This window comes from Schistocerca americana, chromosome 5 (genome assembly GCF_021461395.2).
Source record: "Schistocerca americana isolate TAMUIC-IGC-003095 chromosome 5, iqSchAmer2.1, whole genome shotgun sequence".
Classification (NCBI taxonomy): Eukaryota; Metazoa; Arthropoda; class Insecta; order Orthoptera; family Acrididae; genus Schistocerca; species Schistocerca americana.
Genome location: NC_060123.1, coordinates 520,356,897 through 520,375,270, shown reverse-complemented (window position 1 = coordinate 520,375,270; position 18,374 = coordinate 520,356,897). Strand labels below are relative to the sequence as shown.

The 18,374-nt window shown below is 43.2% G+C and overlaps 1 protein-coding gene and 1 pseudogene across 1 annotated transcript in view; both read right to left on the bottom strand.

Moving 5' to 3' along the window:
* LOC124616015 overlaps positions 1-11,470 on the bottom strand; it is a 48,006-nt gene extending 36,536 nt beyond the window's left edge. The window contains exons 1-2 of the mRNA XM_047144231.1: positions 11,288-11,470; positions 1,282-1,431 (exon numbers count right to left, since the gene is read on the bottom strand). Of these exons, the coding sequence (XP_047000187.1) occupies positions 1,282-1,431; positions 11,288-11,455 (318 nt within the window). The 5' untranslated portion in view covers positions 11,456-11,470. The remainder of the gene's footprint in view (positions 1-1,281; positions 1,432-11,287) is intronic.
* A 6,106-nt stretch (positions 11,471-17,576) lies between these two features.
* LOC124617365 lies at positions 17,577-17,694 on the bottom strand (annotated as a pseudogene).
* Positions 17,695-18,374: the final 680 nt, after the last annotated feature.

The following is an 18,374-nucleotide window of genomic DNA, read 5'->3' as shown; positions in this document are numbered from 1 at the left end:
CGTCATTTACTGCTGTTAACTTTTGCCAAAGATGGTTACTGAATCAAAAATATCGATATTTAGTATCGATATTGTACCGCGTGTAATGTCTATTCGTGAAATATTGACATTTGTGAGTCGATTTTTTTAGATTACTTTTTATAAGTTAAGAAAATATCAAAGAGCACGCTCCAGCAGTTTCAGTAAATGCTCGAACTGCTAGAGCAGATTGTCCGATAAACAGAAGTTGCCTCAGTTTCGAGAGCCTCTGATGCCGACTGTCATACACTGCGATAGCTCTGGAAGACGGTTACACAATAATTTTCGCACAGCGTCGAAGAATGATATTTATTAAAGAAAAATATTATCGTTTTGTAGTTTCAGTTCCAACCTCCCATTTATTTTACAGCTCACATTACTTATATTTTGTATCATATTTATGCCATTTTATGGTTATTTTCAGATCATTTTATAATCATTTTCCAAGAACTGTAAGTCGTCAAAAAACTCGGATACTGTTGTTATACAGTACACCCTTTTTCATATCGGTAACCTAAACGAATTATGAGTAGGAGCAGTCCCCCCCCCCCCTCAACTGCCCTACCCCCACCCCACAGAGCCCACCCCCATCCCTGTGGGCGCTACTGATCTGTATCTGTACTCTGACTTTAATTTGTTTACTCCCCTCGTTTACCGAGCGAGGTGGCGCAGTGGTTAGACACTAGACTCGCATTCGGGAGGACGACGGTTCAATCCCGCGTCCGGCCATCCTGATTTAGGTTTTCCGTGATTTCCCTAAATCACTCCAGGCAAATGCCGGGATGGTTCCTTTAAAAGGGCACGGCCGACTTTCTTCCCCGTCCTTCCCCAATCCAATGAGACCGATGACCTCGCTGTCTGGTCTCCTTCCTCAAAACCAACCAACCAACCAACCAACTCCCCTCGTTTACTAATGCAGCTATATTACTGTCAATATTGCATGATGCGCGGCATTTTCGTAAGTACGTACACATTACCTGTGAAGTTTTCCTTGAGGAGAGCAGTAAGCACAGATTAAAGCGAGGAGACTGATGCCTTTGGCTCTGGTATCTAGTACAGTTATTTCTATTACAAATTATATATCTTCAATGCAAAATGTATTGAAGCTGTATCTAGAACTTTTGAGTTGTGTTCAAACAACGTGTTGGGTCTACGTATCAACTACATCAATGGGGATAATGGGAGGATGTCATTTCTTTCATGTAAGAGACTGTCTTCTGTTGTTCCAGCAACATAGGAAGTGGTTAATATTGTGTTACTCACGCTCAAGCCAACGGGAAGTTCCTTTGTTACGTCAGTTGTGACGTTCGCCTCTAGTACCGACCGATCTATCCTTTCAACAGCATGCTCTCGAATTGCCACAACCAATTCGTCATTGTTGTCACATGGCGCCACGCCATTGATTTTAATATCCTGCAAGAAATGGAAAAAATTAGTATAAATAAAGTACAATTTGAAGAAAAATCTGGTTAGTGGCGGAATATCTCACAATGGTAAACTAAAGCTGCGAAATAAAAGTAACGAAAATTAATAGGCTCTAAAACCATATCTTGACAACTGTTAGTGAAACTAACTTATTTTATGTACGAAAAAAATGATTAAATACAAATAACGATAGAAAAATATCAAAAGTGTTTATAAAATGTAAACCTGATTTATTCTGTTTCGAAATAACATACGTGATCCAGGATAGCATGCGACGCTAGGTGATCGCGTGAGTTTGTCAACCATAAGTTTCATACATGCGTGTATAATTCACGTATTCATCACAAAAAACTCTGTTTCTGTTTTTAATAAATGGTGGCTTCATAGCAGTTTATGAAATGCACACATACCACCGTGCAAATGCACATTAGAAGACAATTTAACAAGTGCCAACCGCATTTGTACTGCATACAATGTTGAGTGCAACTATTGCGATTTACTGATTATTTATGGACTACAAACTGTTCTGGTAGCCCACAGACGTCAAAGAAGGTACTGGGGAGGATTCGAGCTGTTTGTGTAAAGAGCCCAAGCAAATCAGCAACGGGGACTACTTGCAAATTAAGGAAACCACCTCGCTATAAGTAGTGCAAGTACATTTCTCCCAGCAGTTGGGAGTAGCAAGCACGACAAAAAGCACAACCAACAGCAGTAAAATTCAGAACCTTGTACCAAAGGATGAGTTCAGCGACAAGCTATTATTCAGTGAGCAGCAGAAAAGCCAGTCACTATAACATTAAACCTGCAAGTCATTGTGGATTTGGTAAAGTTGACTTTTCCCAATGAACGATGGGTGTGGGCACCAGTACCACTTAGATGAACATTTGTTACGCTTCTGCTAATCTTGTCACTTAACAGGATGAAGCTCCCACCTTCCCAGTGAAATACTCACGTAAAATTGAACACTGCTCTGCCAGAATTTAGTGTCGATGAAGCTGGAAGTAAAGGAATGTTATCACTGCTCTTCCATGTGCGAAAACTCATCAAGAACATTTTAACATTATAATTGGAAGGTTTGTGTGATGTGCATACTGTAAGACCTTTGGTACACACACCATCAGATTATTTGACTTGTCGCTCTAACGAAGTAGGCGAGTGTCAGAAATATGTCTCGTGGTCTTATCGTGGTATGTTTATCTTCTGCCGTTAGGTCAGACGATAGAAATGCCACTTGCACGCTTAGAGTAGCAGACTGACGGTGACCAACTTTAAACAGAACTTGATTAGTTTTCACATACATTCATTAAAATAATAAAAAGCATAGACATTAGGTAACTTGATTCTGGATGCTGTTTACAATTGACAATATGAAGTTCCTTTGGTCTTGTTACGTTAATCTTATTCTCACACATCTCTGATACTTGACAAAGTGTCTATACATTTATCTTCATGGCTATGTACAGGAATATGATAATCTTATTAGGCGCAGACTGAAACTTGACTGTAGACTGGTGCAGATAAACGCAGACTGACTAATCGGAGGTCTGTACACTCGTTATAACACCTCGCGATTTCAGGTATCACTGCGCGAGTGTGATCCACGAGGAGAAAAGGTTCTACATTAGCAGCAATCTCATTGGCTGCGTTGCATATTAATACGTGGATCGACGGAAGCAGAATTTGGTCCGTCTCTAAGGCAGCGCCATCTCGTAGTGCGGAGATGGACGAGCACTGCGCCTGCGCTGTTGTGCTTATCAGGGCGCGCTCTAGTGGGAAATTTGTGTATGCGCTGACTACACGGAACTATGTACACAACAGTTTGCTAATATTATTGTTGAGCAGATAAACTAAGTTTGGTTTGGACACATCCTGGATGAAATTAACTATGTTCTGGACCTTCTATCTGAGCCAGGGGTTTAAAATGTAACAAATAATCGATTTTGAGACCTAAATTTTTAATTTTGGGTTTTGAATGTCGAGCATGCTCAAAAATCTATATTTTATCTTTTTATTCTGTATCCAAATATTTATGACACCGATCTGTCATCTTGTGTGTATATATTAAACCGGGGACCTAGAAACAATGGAGAGGCTTCCTCCCACCATAGCCCTCAGTGGTTCACTACCCTACAACAGGCACAGCAGTCCACCCACCCACCGCGGCCCCATACCGAACCCAGGGTTATTGTGTGGCTCGGCCCCCAGTGGAGTTTCGTTGTTCTAAGAGTGATTACTTTCAAAGGAGTTTCAGAAGAGTAATCACAACAAAAATAAATACAAATATAGTTTTTAGCCTAAAAACGGAAACTACCCAAATTCTTTGTATTATATGTTACAGAAACAAAACGAGACCCACTAAAGATGACACATAGGTTTCTAAATATGTTTTTGGTAAAGACTAAAGAAAAACGTAATCTTTTGCAGAAGGTACAGTTTTAAAGACACAAACTTAGTTCTCGACATCTAAAATTGGCAATGCAAGTTTTCAGTCCCAGAAAGATGGCTAACTGTTCAAAACAAACAAAAGAAAAAGGAAAAGACTCATGTCACGGGACGTCTTACCAAGAGACTTTCCTGGAACTTCTTAGAATATACTATTTAGAAAGATTTCTTAAAGCCTTCAGTTGCCATTCTCTTCATATATTGTACGATTGTACGATTTTGGCATTAGGCCATTTTCATGTATTTTATGGATGATTTTCTACTAGCAGATTATGTCATATGTCATTGCTCCTATGGCATCATGTTATGGTCATAAAATAAATCAGAGGTTTTCATGCAGTTGCTCGAAAATAATGTCCTTCTAAAATAGCGTGAACACCTCATATTTATTTTATGACTATAACATGATGCCATAGGAGCAATGACATATGACATAATCTGATACTAAAAATCATTCATAAAATACTTTAAAATGGCCAAAGGCCGAAATTGTACAATCGTACAGGAAATAAAGAGACTGGCAACTGAAGGCTTCGAGAAATATTTCAAAAAGTTCATCGCATCTTGGGATACTATCAAACTGAAAATTATAGAAACACTATTTTAGGATAGAAAATGATAGTAAAAACGGGTATACCTTACTTATAAAAACAGATTTACAAAACTCATTCTCGAAAACGAGTTTCGCTCGAACTGTGTAATGCCACAACGAAGCATAGCCGAGGCGCAGCAGTTGAATAAGTGGACGCTCATGCCATCTGTTGGATAGTTGCGCAAACAAAAGCACAGGTGCTTCCACATGGCGGCAATCAAATGAAATAGCACTACGAGTAAGGCAGTATCTGAATAGTGCTGCGCTCGGACGACGAAATAAAGAAGCTTTAAACTAGGATAACATTATTACATATAGTAAAAATATTAATTTAATATTAGTTATATATATAAAATATGACTGTAACTGAATATGGTAATGTTATGGTATGTCCATTGGTAAATAGAGAACTTGGCATAGCGTAAATTAATGTTTAAATGTGAGAGAAATCCCCGAGAACGTGGACAATGCAGGTTGGTGCGTGAATTTGGCAGTAGATAGAGATGTGTTCTGGAACTGTTCAGATGCAGAACAGAGATTATGCGGCGCGAAAGTGACGGTGTTAGTACGGTACGGTAACGTTTCTTATAGACAGTTAAAATTGAGCTTACAACAAACACGAACTTGATTTATGGTGTGTCAGCAAGTCAAATGGGCAATAAGGCTTGCAGGATACAACATTTCGACGGAGACGGCTTGTGAGCGATATAGTTGCTGTTCCCGCTCAAAAAGCACATGGCACGCCTTGTGGAAGTCTGCATAATTTACGACGGACTGCAGCGACCAGCAGCAAGGTGTGAAGTGACCGGTGTCTGCAGCTAATGTTGCAATGTGATCTTACTACCATATGAGATCCACTGATGAGCTCATGCCAGCACAAGCAACGAACTAGTAGTTATCGTACGACAGTGTTTTTATGAACAGTGCATTTTATACCGCCGCCATAACAAGTACATTTATCCGTAGCGAACCAGTTTATATTTATCAAGTCAAGTTCTCTACAGTGTAATGTCTGAGTGAAATAATAAGTTTGTGATTCAAAGTGCATTCCACGAGTGTCATCAATTATTTACAGAAAATAGTTCGTTATTATCCCAAATCCATCACTGTGTGTGCAGCAATACCAGTAAAAAGGCTATATTACGTGAGTATTGGCGTATTATGCTACAAGAGGATATAATCGGAGTTAACGCCGAAAATTTCCAACAAACGCCGGATTATACAACTGACAGAAGACGCCAGGTACTGTGCCACATTGATTACAGTTCAACTCGATGTGGTGGCTTTTCAGTACATTGTCAACGTAAAAACTCATTCAGTTTCATTAGAACAAAATGATTCTAAAGCAATGTTTTTAACATCTCTAGTAACACTCAGTTCTATAGTGTTCATTGATTATTCATTTAAAGAATTTATTATCACCACAGTACTCATTGTACCTTCAGTACAATGCAAATTCAGTAACATTAAAATCATTGCTGACAGTTGGTGTAGATCAATCTAACTTACAGTAAGTTCAAGTGTTTATCATATGTGTGTGTGTATTGTGTTACGTAAATGTTGTTCGCCTGCTAGGCGTGATTAATGTACACCAGTTAGTGCATTCTGTTCAGTCACTTCAAAGAGGTTATTTTTGTTAACGAAAATCAGAATTCATTTAACATTCGATTTCTTGTACGCCATCGCCAATATTTATTCAGTAATTCCGTGTAGTAGTCTGAACTACATAGCAAAGCTATTCAGGCTTATTACACGCGATAGCCGTTTTCCAGACGTCCGATGCCGCATGGTGTAAAAATATTACAGTACATTCGAATAGTGGCATCGCAACTGACCGATCCACGCTCTGTGGCCCTTTTTACCTACGTGAGCGCATGATAGAATCGTGGCTACACAATGAGATATAGCACCAAGACCTATACGAATGTCGTCAGACAGGAGAATACTACACAGATGTCCTGCATGTGAAACCAAATTCACCTGAGGAGAACCTTAATACTCAATACATAATGTTTTCCTGTAGATTCTCACGGAGTTTTAACAGAGGCTTCAAACCGGTTCATCATAATAATTTATAAGAAGTTATCCACTGCTGTCATGAAAACTGCGACACCAACAGGAACTGCAAATTAGGGCAAGTCCAGGAGAGCTGGTTCAATGGGCGAGACGAACCAGTGGCGTATTTCACAAATGCGCCGCTAGAGAGAGGACGTCACTATTTGTGAGGAAGCTCTTTTGTTAACGAACGTGGCTAGGAAGTGTTGCTGTTTTATTCGTCTTAGTTCTGGAGAAGAATCGCATTCTTCTTTCAAATAATTCGAAAAGATTTATTGTGTAGTTACTTAATTTTATTAATAAGACTTATTTTGTACAATCTTGAAGCAGTTTTTTTTCAGCCAGCATGACAAACGTGTAGGCATGAAATTAACCTAAAATGGCCACAGAGTTCGCACCTTGCAGGTAGAAGTCGGCGTAGTCCATCTCTCCCAGACAATCGCGAGAGATGGACTAATGTTATTTGGGAGAAACGGACCATGTGTTTTAATGTTGGAGAGATTGGCTACAATTAAATTTAGCTTTGCGGACGGCATTGTGCGTCCATTGTGTAGGCAGAGAATTGCAAGTATGTCACGTACGTCTTCTGCACAACGTCCAGTGCCCCGCCGAGCGGACTACTGATGCTGTACAAATGCAGTCTATACTTTACTAGGTGAAATGCGCGCTCTTGCTTAGCGGACGGGCAAACTCTCGCAGTAAATGTATTGAGCTCCACTGCTTGTCCACTGAGCGTTTTCTGAAAGAGCCAGTCAGGGCCGAGGACTCCTGTTTGTCACCACATATCAATGTCAGCCAATTTATGTCCGTCTAATAACAAAGAAAAGTGGGGGGGGGGGGGGGGGGCGTGGTGTAAAGAAAGTCAAACACACATCCTGCCAATCTCGAAACTGGATGTAGCGTAGAATGTGACAGTGGTTACTTCATATTTATTTATTCTTGTAGTCTACTTGTGTTTTTAGAATAAATAATTTACGGTATCCAAGTTATGATTGATTCTAGTAGCATCTCGATAGGAGTCATTGGTTTGATGTGCTAAAATGAAGTGAAGTAAAACCACAACACGATACTTCGTTTTATGGTAATCCGTAGGTGTAGATTGTCGATGGTAGAGTCGTCTTAATTATTTGTAGGCGTGAGAATACTAGTGCGGAGGCAAAACTGGACAACCACACATACACATACACTATATGTTACAGACACCACGGGGGTTTGCACCAGTTTGAGTTCATCACCATATGATCTTGAGGTGATGAGATTGAGTGGCGATGGATACACAACACGATCACCTACCGTCCACGCAGCTGGAAAATTTGGCAGCAGCCGTTCCGTTTCTCAAGTATTAAGGCCAGTGGCTGTGCTCCATTTTCGAGGTCTGTCTGACTTTGTATTTTAACGACTTAACGGAAGACCTCATGCTGCCCATACTGTCTTTCCCACCGCGATACATCTTCATTTACATCTATAAACGTACTCTTCCAGCTATACTCCTGTTCCACTCCCAGAGAATGCAAGGGAAAGTCGGCTATCTATACGCCTCTATAGAAGCCCTAATTTCTCTTACAATATCTTCATGGTACTTACGTAAATGTACATTGGTGGCAGTAGAATCGTTCTGCAGTCAGCTTCAAATGCTATTTCTCTCAATTTTCTCAATAGTATGCCGTGAAGGGAACGTTGTCTTCCTTCCAGGGATACTGACCTGAGTTCATCAAGTATCTCTGTAATACTTGTGAGTTGATCGAACCTACAAGTTACAAATATAGCAGCCCATCTCTGAATTATTTCGATGTCTTTCTTTAATTCAGGTCGAATTATGGAAAGACATCGAAGTTATTCAGAGGCGGGCTGGGAATCCCAAACCTCGATAAGTAGTGAAGAATGGGTCGCATTGCGCGGCATCTCCCATACAGATTCCTAAACTTCTCTCAATAAACCGAAGTCGACCATTAATCTTCCCTACACCGTCATTAAGTGCTCGTTTCACTTCATATCGCTTTACGACGTCACACCTATATGTTTATTCGACCTGACTGTGCGAAGCAGCGCAAATTGACACTGTGTTCTAACATTATGGGTTTCTTGTTCCCGTTCACCTCTATTAACTTCCGCAATTCACAGAGTAATAGTGTTAGACGCTTCCGCTGAGCAAAACGTTGCCCAGATATCTCACTCTACGAAAACGTGTGGTTGTGGGTCGCCTAGAAAGATGCGCGTTACCACTCACCAGGTACTATGACTGATGAACTATGTCATGGCCTTGAAGCAACATGGAATGACATGTCCGCACCTCTCATCCAGGCTCAGTTCGATTCTAGAGCCAGCTGGTTTACAGTCGTTGTTGCCGCCAGATGTGGTAGGTCTGTGTACTAAATTTTGCAGCCTATATACGCCCAGTTCCCATAAGAACTCATACATACGGAAGATAGCACAGAGATGGTCGAAATACTGAATTCGTCTTCCGAAGTTGTTTCACCGCGGAAGATCGTAGCACTGTCCCTCCTTTCAGTCGTCGTACGAACGTCGAAATGCCAGATATTGAGATAACCGATCGCGGAACTGAAAAGCAGCTACACTCGCTTAGTAGTGAAAAAGGCGTCAGGACCAGATGAGATACCTAAAAGATTCTATAAATATTATGCGAAAGAACTTGCTCCCCTTCTGGCAGTAATTTATCGTAGATCGCTTGAGCAACGAAAGGTGCCTAACTACTGGAAAAACGAGCAGGTCATTCCCGTTTTTAAGAAAGGCCCTAAGACAGATCCACACAATTATACACCTATATCATTGACGTCAATCTGTTGTAGAATTATGGAACATGTTTTATGCTCAAGAATTATGACGTTTTTGGAAAATGAACATCTCCTCTATAAAAATCAACATGGATTCCGCAAACAGAGATCCTGCGAAACTCAGCTCGCTCTGTTCTTCCACATGAGATCCACAGCGCAGTGACAATGGTGCTCACGTTGATGCCGTGTTCCTTGATTTTGGAAAAAAACAGCGCATTGCCGTTTAACGAAAAAAATACGAGCTTATGGAGTATTGGAGAAGACTTTCGATTCTAGAGCCAGCTGGTTTACAGTCGTTGTTGCCGCCAGATGTGGTAGGTCTGTGTACTAAATTTTGCAGCCTATATACGCTCAGTTCCCATAAGAATTCATATCTACGGAAGATAGCACAGAGAAGGCCGAAATACTGAATTCGTCTTCCGAAGTTGCAGATAGTCCTCAACAGGTCGCTCTTAATGGAACTAAATCGATAAATGTAAAGGTAATATCCGGAATACCACAGGGAAGTGTGATAGGATCGTTGCAGTTTACAATATATATAAATATTTATATATAAATTAAATGATCAAGTAGAAAGCGTCGGATAATCTTGAACGCTATTTGCAGATGATGCAGTTGTCTATACCAAAGTAGCAACTCCAGAACATAGTAAGAATTTGCAGAACAGCCTGCAGAGAATTGATGAATGCTGCAGGCTCTGGCAGTTGACCCTGAACGTAAATAAATGTAACACCTTGCGCATACCTAGGAAAAGATATCCTCTAACGTACAGCTGCACTATTGATGACAAACAGCTGGAGACAGCGTCTGCCGTAAAATATCTAGGCGTAACTATCAAGAGCGACCTTAAGTGGAAAGACCACATAAAACAGATAGTGGGAAAAACGGACACCAGACTAAGTTGCATCAGCAGAATCTTAAAAGAATGTAACTAGTCCACGAAAGAAGTGGTTTATAAGACTCTTGTTCGCCCGATTCTTGGGTATTGTTCATTTATGTGGGATCCCTATCAGGTAGGACTGATAGAGGAAATAGAGAAGATCCAACGAAGAGCGGCGCGTTTCGTCACGGGATCGTTTAGCTGGCGAGGGAGCATTACCGAGATGCTAAACAAATTCCACTGGCAGACGTTACAAAAGTGGCGTTGTGCATCACGGAGAGATTTGCTGTTGAAACTTCGGGAAAACACTTTTCAGGAGGAGTCGGACAACATATTACTTCTCCCCCACATACATCTCGCGTGTTGACCACAAGGAGAAAATTCGAGAAATTAGTGCCAATACAGATAGTGGTACCGAAAGCACCCTCTGCCACACCATTAGGTGGCTTATAGAGTATGATGTAGATGTATGTGTAGATGTAGGTGTTTCCAGTCTATTGTATACATACAATGAAAAAAACACTCCGCATTCAGGCCACGAGTGGCCTACCGGGACCATCCGACCGCCGTGTCATCCTCAGAGGAGGATGCGGATAGGAGGGGCATGTGGTCAGCACACTGGTCTCCCGGTCGTTATGATGCTATTCTTGACCGAAGCCGCCGCTATTCGGTCGAGTAGCTCCTCAATTGGCATCACGAGGCTGAGTACACCCCGAAAAATGGAAACAGCGCATGGCAGCTGGATGGTCACCCATCCAAGTGCCGGCCACGCCCAAAAGGGCTTAACTTCGGTGATCTCACGGGAACCGGTGTACCCACTGCGGTAAAGCTGTTGCCTATACATACAACGAGTAAAGTTTTATTATTTATTATGCATCTTGGCGTTGCAGTTATAATGGCCAGCAGAATATTTCTTGTACGTTTACATGATGGGACAGATTTTTCAAATTGCACTTGACACTTTCTTAATAATAATTAACAAAGTGGTAGTTTCCACCTTTCACTGCTGTTCATCTCCCATTATCTCAGATGCAAGGCGCGATGTCTTAATGGCACACTTGGCAGGCGTATCGCGGTCAGTACCTTGTACGGCTGATCCACCTGAGCGGAGACGAGACAGGTCCAGACCAGCACCACAGCGAGGACTGCCCAGCGCCCCATGCCCACGTCTCGCAGCCCACTCCAGCTGCGGCCACCGGCTAAGCTGAGGCCTCCCACAGGGTCTGACAGCCCTTGCCCAGCCTCCTTCATTTATATGGCCGCCATGCGTCATGAGCCTCGAGATAAGAGAGACCTCCGTCCGAACTTGAAGCTCGGGCGGCAGAACGCAGAGTGCTTTGTGGTAGCGGGAGACGCACCGGATAGAGATACAGTCGCGACCGGAAGCGGATCCGGTGGCTATTTGTTCGCCGTCCAACTCGGTATTCTTTCCGGTTTTAAACGCTTCGTGACGATGGGCGATAAACGTTGTGAACGGCACGTTGTTGTGGCACACCACGTTTGGCCGTCCCCTTTCTGCTGCAGAGGAAAATTACATCGTTACGCAGGCCACTACGAACTAATCTCGATTGCTACAACCCGCTATGTGCTCAGTTACAAAGTCGTGACGTTTCGTCCCTGATACGAGTTAAGGACTTTGAGTGATGTTTAACGTTCCCCTACCACCAGAGATTGACCGCCTCCGTAGCTGAGTAGTCACTGTAAATGGCTGCCATGCGAGAGACCAGGAAGCGATTTCCGGATCTGCCAGTGATTTCAATCAGTTTTCCTTGTTGGGAGGAGTGGTATGGGACACACTCAGCCTTGTGATAGAAGCTTTTATTAGTGAAGGAAATGAATTCGCACAATAATTCGGTGATGACTGTGCATTTTTGCTTGTAAGCTAGTCTATATCGTTTACAAATTTTCATCTAATACGACATATCAACTCGATGCTCCCACGTTTGCATAGGTTTTATTGAAACTGGTCCTGAAATTTGTTTTGCAAGTTCTGAATCTTGATCTGATGGTGACTATACACGAAACTACGTAACGAACGAAAATATATTAAGCAATCCAGACGACCTTACTCTCATGTCTTGAGAATTCTCCTACTAGATTTGATTACAGCGTATCAACCTGTGCAGGATGCAAACCTGAAGGCATTGGGACGCGTGAAGTAAGACAAAGGAACTCGTTTTTTGTATGCCTGGAATCCATTAACGCTCTACAGACGTTTCAACAAATGCACCTAGCAGAAAAAGTTGTATGGACCATACAAAATACTACACTTCTCTTGTTGCAACGGCACGCGAAGGTGACACCAGAGCACACGGAGGGGAAATGAACAGGCTGACATAACAGAGGAGGATGGGGGAGGGGTGACATAAATGAATTATGTTTCTTTAGGCTCCGAACTCGTTATTGAGCCAGATGGACCAGCGTCAATGTCCAGAAGAGTGGCTGCAGGTGTGAGTGAAAGAGCTGCGTGTTCTGAAACCCACTGTACGTCCGTGGAATTCTGCAATGTGAAGTCTTACTCGTATATTGCACTGTCCTCTGAAACATGGCCTTTTTCTCTGGCGGAAATACCGGTCCTACTAAAACTACAAACAGACTAACGTGTGGAACATTGGGACTAAATGCCCCCGCAAGACCCTTGTTTGTCCCATCCTTACCTTTGCCAATGTAGTACTCAAAGTGCCCTCTCGCCTTCAGCAATTACATTTACAAAAGATATAGGAGAGGTATAGTTGTTTTGAGTCTGTATCCCAACACACTACAGCCCCCACACACTTGAGAACCCAGCCCTGTTGCCGCACCCCTGTCTCACCTTCACTCCAACTCAAAGCACTTGATATCCTTTCCAAGCGGAATTTCAATTCTTTTGCCTTCCAGACATGAACTTAGCTTTGAGATCGACCCCTCCTTCCAACCGTACCCTAACCTATTCAGCCAATCACCAAATGAAAGCCCCGACCAAACCATTCCTGTCCCAGCTGGTATTCCACTCCTATCCTAACAGCCACATCCCAACTACCGATTCGCCGGCCGAAGTGGCCGAGCGGTTCTAGGCGCTACAGTCTGGAACCGCGCGACCGCTACGGTCGCCGGTTCGAATCCTGTCTCGGGCATGGATGTGCGTGATGTCCTTAGGTTAGTAAGGTTTAAGTAGTTCTAAGTTCTAGGGGACTGATGACCTCAGAAGTTAAGTCCCATAGTGCTCAGAGCCATTTGAACCAACTACCGATTCCTTCCCACATAGACATCTCTCATCCTTGTCCATTCAACATCCTCCCCAATACCTCCCACATCCTTATCCACACTCACAGCATGAGCCCAAAACACTTCATTCTTACTACGACTACAAATGTGCTACAATCGTCATTATTGTTTCATAAACTTAATCAGAATTTTAACATTGTAAATTTTTATATTTTAACTAGACATTTTTTGAAGAATCAAAGGGTAAAGATGAGCAACACCACAGTTGACATCCCAGCGCGGGGGTGGAGGAAGGGGAGGGGGGGGGGGGCAAAGAACTGGACAAAAATATGACATCAAAAATACGACACATTATCATGCCTAATACGGTGTAGAAAACCCGTTGCCCTTCAAAAAAACTTCCAATCGTCTCGAAATGAATAAATACATGCCATGTATGGTTTTCTAGTGAATCTTAAACCATGATTCCTGAAGAATATTGGCAAGTTCAGGTAACGTTGTTGGCGCTCCCTTCTCTCCAAGGTACACCACGAAGGCTCAATAATATTGATACCTGGTGACTGGTGAATAGCATTTGTTCTCCGAATTCTACGATGGTATGTAAGTTGGTGAAAACGAATTGGGAATGGTTTCGAGAAAATGTTGTAGTGGAATTTATGTGGAACAATGAATGGGCAGCCACTTGGATTTCTTGTACTATATGGGATATTCAAAGGGTTGGAAATTTTATACAAAGCAGATGAGATATTCGGATATAAAGAGTTGTCGGGGAGCAGTGCCATTACAGTGAGAGTAAATTTGGTTTTACTTATAAGGATACGTTGTATGAGATTGATCACATTTTGAAGGAGATAGATAATGTTATTGTTTCAGTGGGGCACGTGGGTTGGTTTCTAAATTTTGATCAGGTGCAGATTATCTATGAGGTAATTCTGGCAGCAGTATGAATAGGTTTGATGTTGGGAGTGTTCTTGTTTTTACTGCAGTGGAAAATGAGGACGATATGGGTGACTGAAGGATGATGGGACTTCCGAGAAAGTACGCACAAGGAGTGTAGTGCCAGAGATGTTATGGATTCGGAGTGCTTTTCTGACAGAGGTGTTGGGGTTTGAATTCAGTTCTCGGTCAACCTGCTCTGTCGTGATCTCTGGGCGAACACCTTCGATCAAGACAGTGAGAGTCGGAAGGGAATTAATGTTTTCTGGGACGTGATGGTGCGAGAGGGCGCTAGGACACGTGGTGACCAAACGTTATGGCAGAGAGTTTGCCCAGTAGGTAGGAGTGGAATTCAGGGTTTGTGGATTTTATAATCATGGAGTCTTTGCTAATAATGATTTGGATCATTTGCAGGTTGGAGTGGTAATTTCGAAGGAGTAAGGAATTTTAGTACAGTATGGAAGTGCGACATTCAGTTCTGTAGTGACTTTTGCAGCTCTCGTCCTCTTCAACGACTGTTCCTCAACACACGCTTTCGTTCACCAAGCGAGGTGGCGCAGTAGTTAGCACACTGGACTCGCATTCGGGAGGACGACGGTTCAATCCCGTCTCCAGCCATCCTGATTTAGGTTTTCCGTGATTTCCCTAAATCGTTTCAGGCAAATGCTGGGATGGTTCCTTTCAAAGGGCACGGCCGATTTCCTTCCCCATCCTTCCCTAACCCGAGCTAGCGCTCCGTCTCTAATGACCTCGTTGTCGACGGGACGTTAAACAACACTAACCTAACGCTTTCGTTCGAGTTATAGCTTAGTGGATAATGTTCCTCTACTTTTCCCCTATGCAACACAAAATTCGATACGGGGCCCCTTGAAACACCTAGCACTTAGGCTGACATTGGTTGGGAAAGCACCCATCATAAAAGTACCAACAACTTGCCCGCGTTCGAATCCACTTGGCTCCGGTATTATGTACCCACAATTACACAGAACACTGTACAGAGAATTGTTCACAGGTGCAACTCACGATCAAATACGACAGTGGAATATGCAGACATTGGTGGCATCTGCATTTATGTTCAAGGACGCATTTGTCGCGATGTTTCCACATTTCTGTCCAACCCTTACACATACATACATACAATCTCTTTTAATTTTTGGCTATGATGGTGGATAAAATAAGTTAAAATATATAGTTCTATAAGCTCCCGACTCCTTGGAGATTATATGGGTTAATTAATGATTATTATGTTACATTCCTCTTGTTTTAGTTGACCGTGTATATCGAGACTTCGTTCATTGTTAAATGCAATGGTGTGGTACTAACTGATGGAGACGCATTAAGAACTGGTAAAATTTAATTTCTTTCCTTTATCATACTGCACAAACATAAACACACTATTATTCAAACTGTGTGCCACTACTATTAAACATAGAGATAAATCCTTCGCTACGGAACCGCCTTTGGCTCACGCAGCCTACACCTTCCACAGCCTCTCAACAACTGCTTCAGCTTGCGACTCTCTGCGCCACTGGGCATTGTCGCCCTCCAAAGAACAACCACTTACAGATACTACACACCAGTACCCTCACAGTTCGAACCCCGTGTACCGATTAACGGTACTAAGAGACTTTATCTACATAGTCAGGCGAATTCCACAACTGCAAGTCGACTCCTAAATATTTAAGATTGGGATCCCATCTACCACACTCCCAACCTAGTGGCATATTGACTGGAAAGAAATAGACCGAATGTCAAACAGTTCCCTCTAGAAAATAAAAATTACGAAACAAGAACAGACAAAAAAAATTAGGAATGAATCTATTAATAATGGCATAAAGGCTGCAACCAGTCGTGTGAAAACAAACATTCTTTATGATACTGGAGCTTCAGTTAGTAAAACTCATGCCGACAAAAATGGTTCAAATGGTTCTGAGTACTGTGGGACTTAACATCTGAGGTCATCAGTCCCCTAGGACTTAGAGCCGGCCGCGGTGGTCTAGCGGTTCTAGGCGCTCAGTCCGGAACCGCGGGACTGCTACGGTTCTAGTGGACTGATGACCACAGATGTTAAGTCCCATAGTGCTCAGAGCCATTTGAACCATTTTAGGACTTAGAACTACTTAAACCTAACTAACCTTCGGACATCACACACATCCATGCCCGAGGCAGGATTCGAACCTGCGACCGTAGCGGTCGTGCGCTTCCAGACTGAAGCGTCTAGAACCACTCGGCCACTGAGTCGGGCTCATGACGACATTTGCGGGTTACTTCGGACCACATTAAACATGATGGAATTGTAAGTCACGTCACTTCAGAAGCGGTCATTACGAACAGGTAACGTTTCGGTACAAGAGCGAGAAAACCGTGAGCTCTGCAGAGCGGACGAAGCCCAAGTACATTTCAAAATGATAACCAAGAGGAATAGCAGTGTTCATAGTTTGTAAGAAACGCTTAAGATGTTGATAGAACTGGAGGTGGAGATAAACAACTCAGTCTGCAGGCGGTGTGTAGTGTAATGGGATCTTCTTATTGTGACGCGGTTGCTGGTGCACACGACGATCAGGAGCTGCGCACGCTGTTGAAGGGATGGCGCCGCCTGACGGACATACCCTACCTGCGGGAATCCGCTGCCGGAAGCCACTGTGGTAGCGATGCGATCTGACGCCCACACACCAATGTCCGAGAAACTTGTTGAATAGTACAGCAGTTCTATTACTTTGCTCGGAGTCAGGAACACATTGCGGCTGCTCTTTCCACGGTAACGCCACAGATATTGCCACACATTGTCTATGGGTTCCGTGTTCTTTTGTGACACTGATTTCGACGCCCTGCCAACGATGTCTACCAACTCGTGCGGTAAGTCATCAGCCAAAGTAAAAACTTAAGCTTTGAGGGGTTAAGTTGTGATATTTCTGTTTCTATGCTAATCTCTATGCCCTATAATTTGAAGTTATAAGAGGATCCCCAAAGTAATGGGAGAGTGGAGCTCCAGTACAACTACACACTCTCGTCTCAAGTATGATAAAAAAAGCACTGCGTCTTCAAGCCACAAGTAGCCCATCGGGTCCATCCGACCGCCGTCTCATCCTTAGTTGAAGATGCAGATAGGAGGGGCGTGTGGTCAGCACACCGCTCTCCCGGCCGTTATGATGGTTTTCTGTGACCGGAGCCGCTTCTATTCGGTCGAGTAGCTCCTCAATTGGCATCACGAGGCTGAGTGCACCCCGAAAAAAGGCAACAGCGCATGACGGCCTAGATGGTCACCCATGCATGTGCCGGCCACGCCCAACAGCGCTTAACTTCGGTGATCTCACGGGAACCGGTGTATCCACTGCGGCAAGGCCGTTGCCTCTCAAGTATGATGGCAACACATTATTAGACATTACACAATGAGCTATATAGTTAATAAATGGAGCATGATGTAGAAATAATTGTTTAAGGCTAATCTGATGTCACAGGCTGATGGCCGATAACACAGTAGACCGAGAACTTTGCTATTACAAGTAATGGGAGCACACATGAGCACTGCCAGTTAACAATGGCAGAATAGTCCTAAACAACAACACATTCAATTTGAGTTCCAAAACCGAAGACCAGGAGATGAAGCCGAGATTTACAGTGATATTCGTGGGCTTGAGTGGTGAGATAGGAACATTCGATCCAGTTGAAGAAACGATCATCCCCAAGTGATGTGTCGGCGATCTCTGGGATCGCGGACGAAGCAAGCGAACTTTCCTTCGCAAAGATACCGTTGTCGCCACTGCCTATGCTTCTTACCATATCGATACAGCGAATGGTTACTAGGTGCCTGTTCTCTTTTACCGGCCAATGGAGGGAGAGTGCACGGGATAAAAATGGCACAAGCGACGTCAAGGGCACGAGAGGTTGGCACCCCTACAAGCAGCTCGGTGGCGGCGTGAGAGCCTCCGGGACTTGCTCTACCAGCAGAGATAGGGCTTCCATAGCTGGGGGCTGCGATCAGACCTACAGAGGCACCCCACAGTCTTTTGTCTGTATTGTCACATCGGAC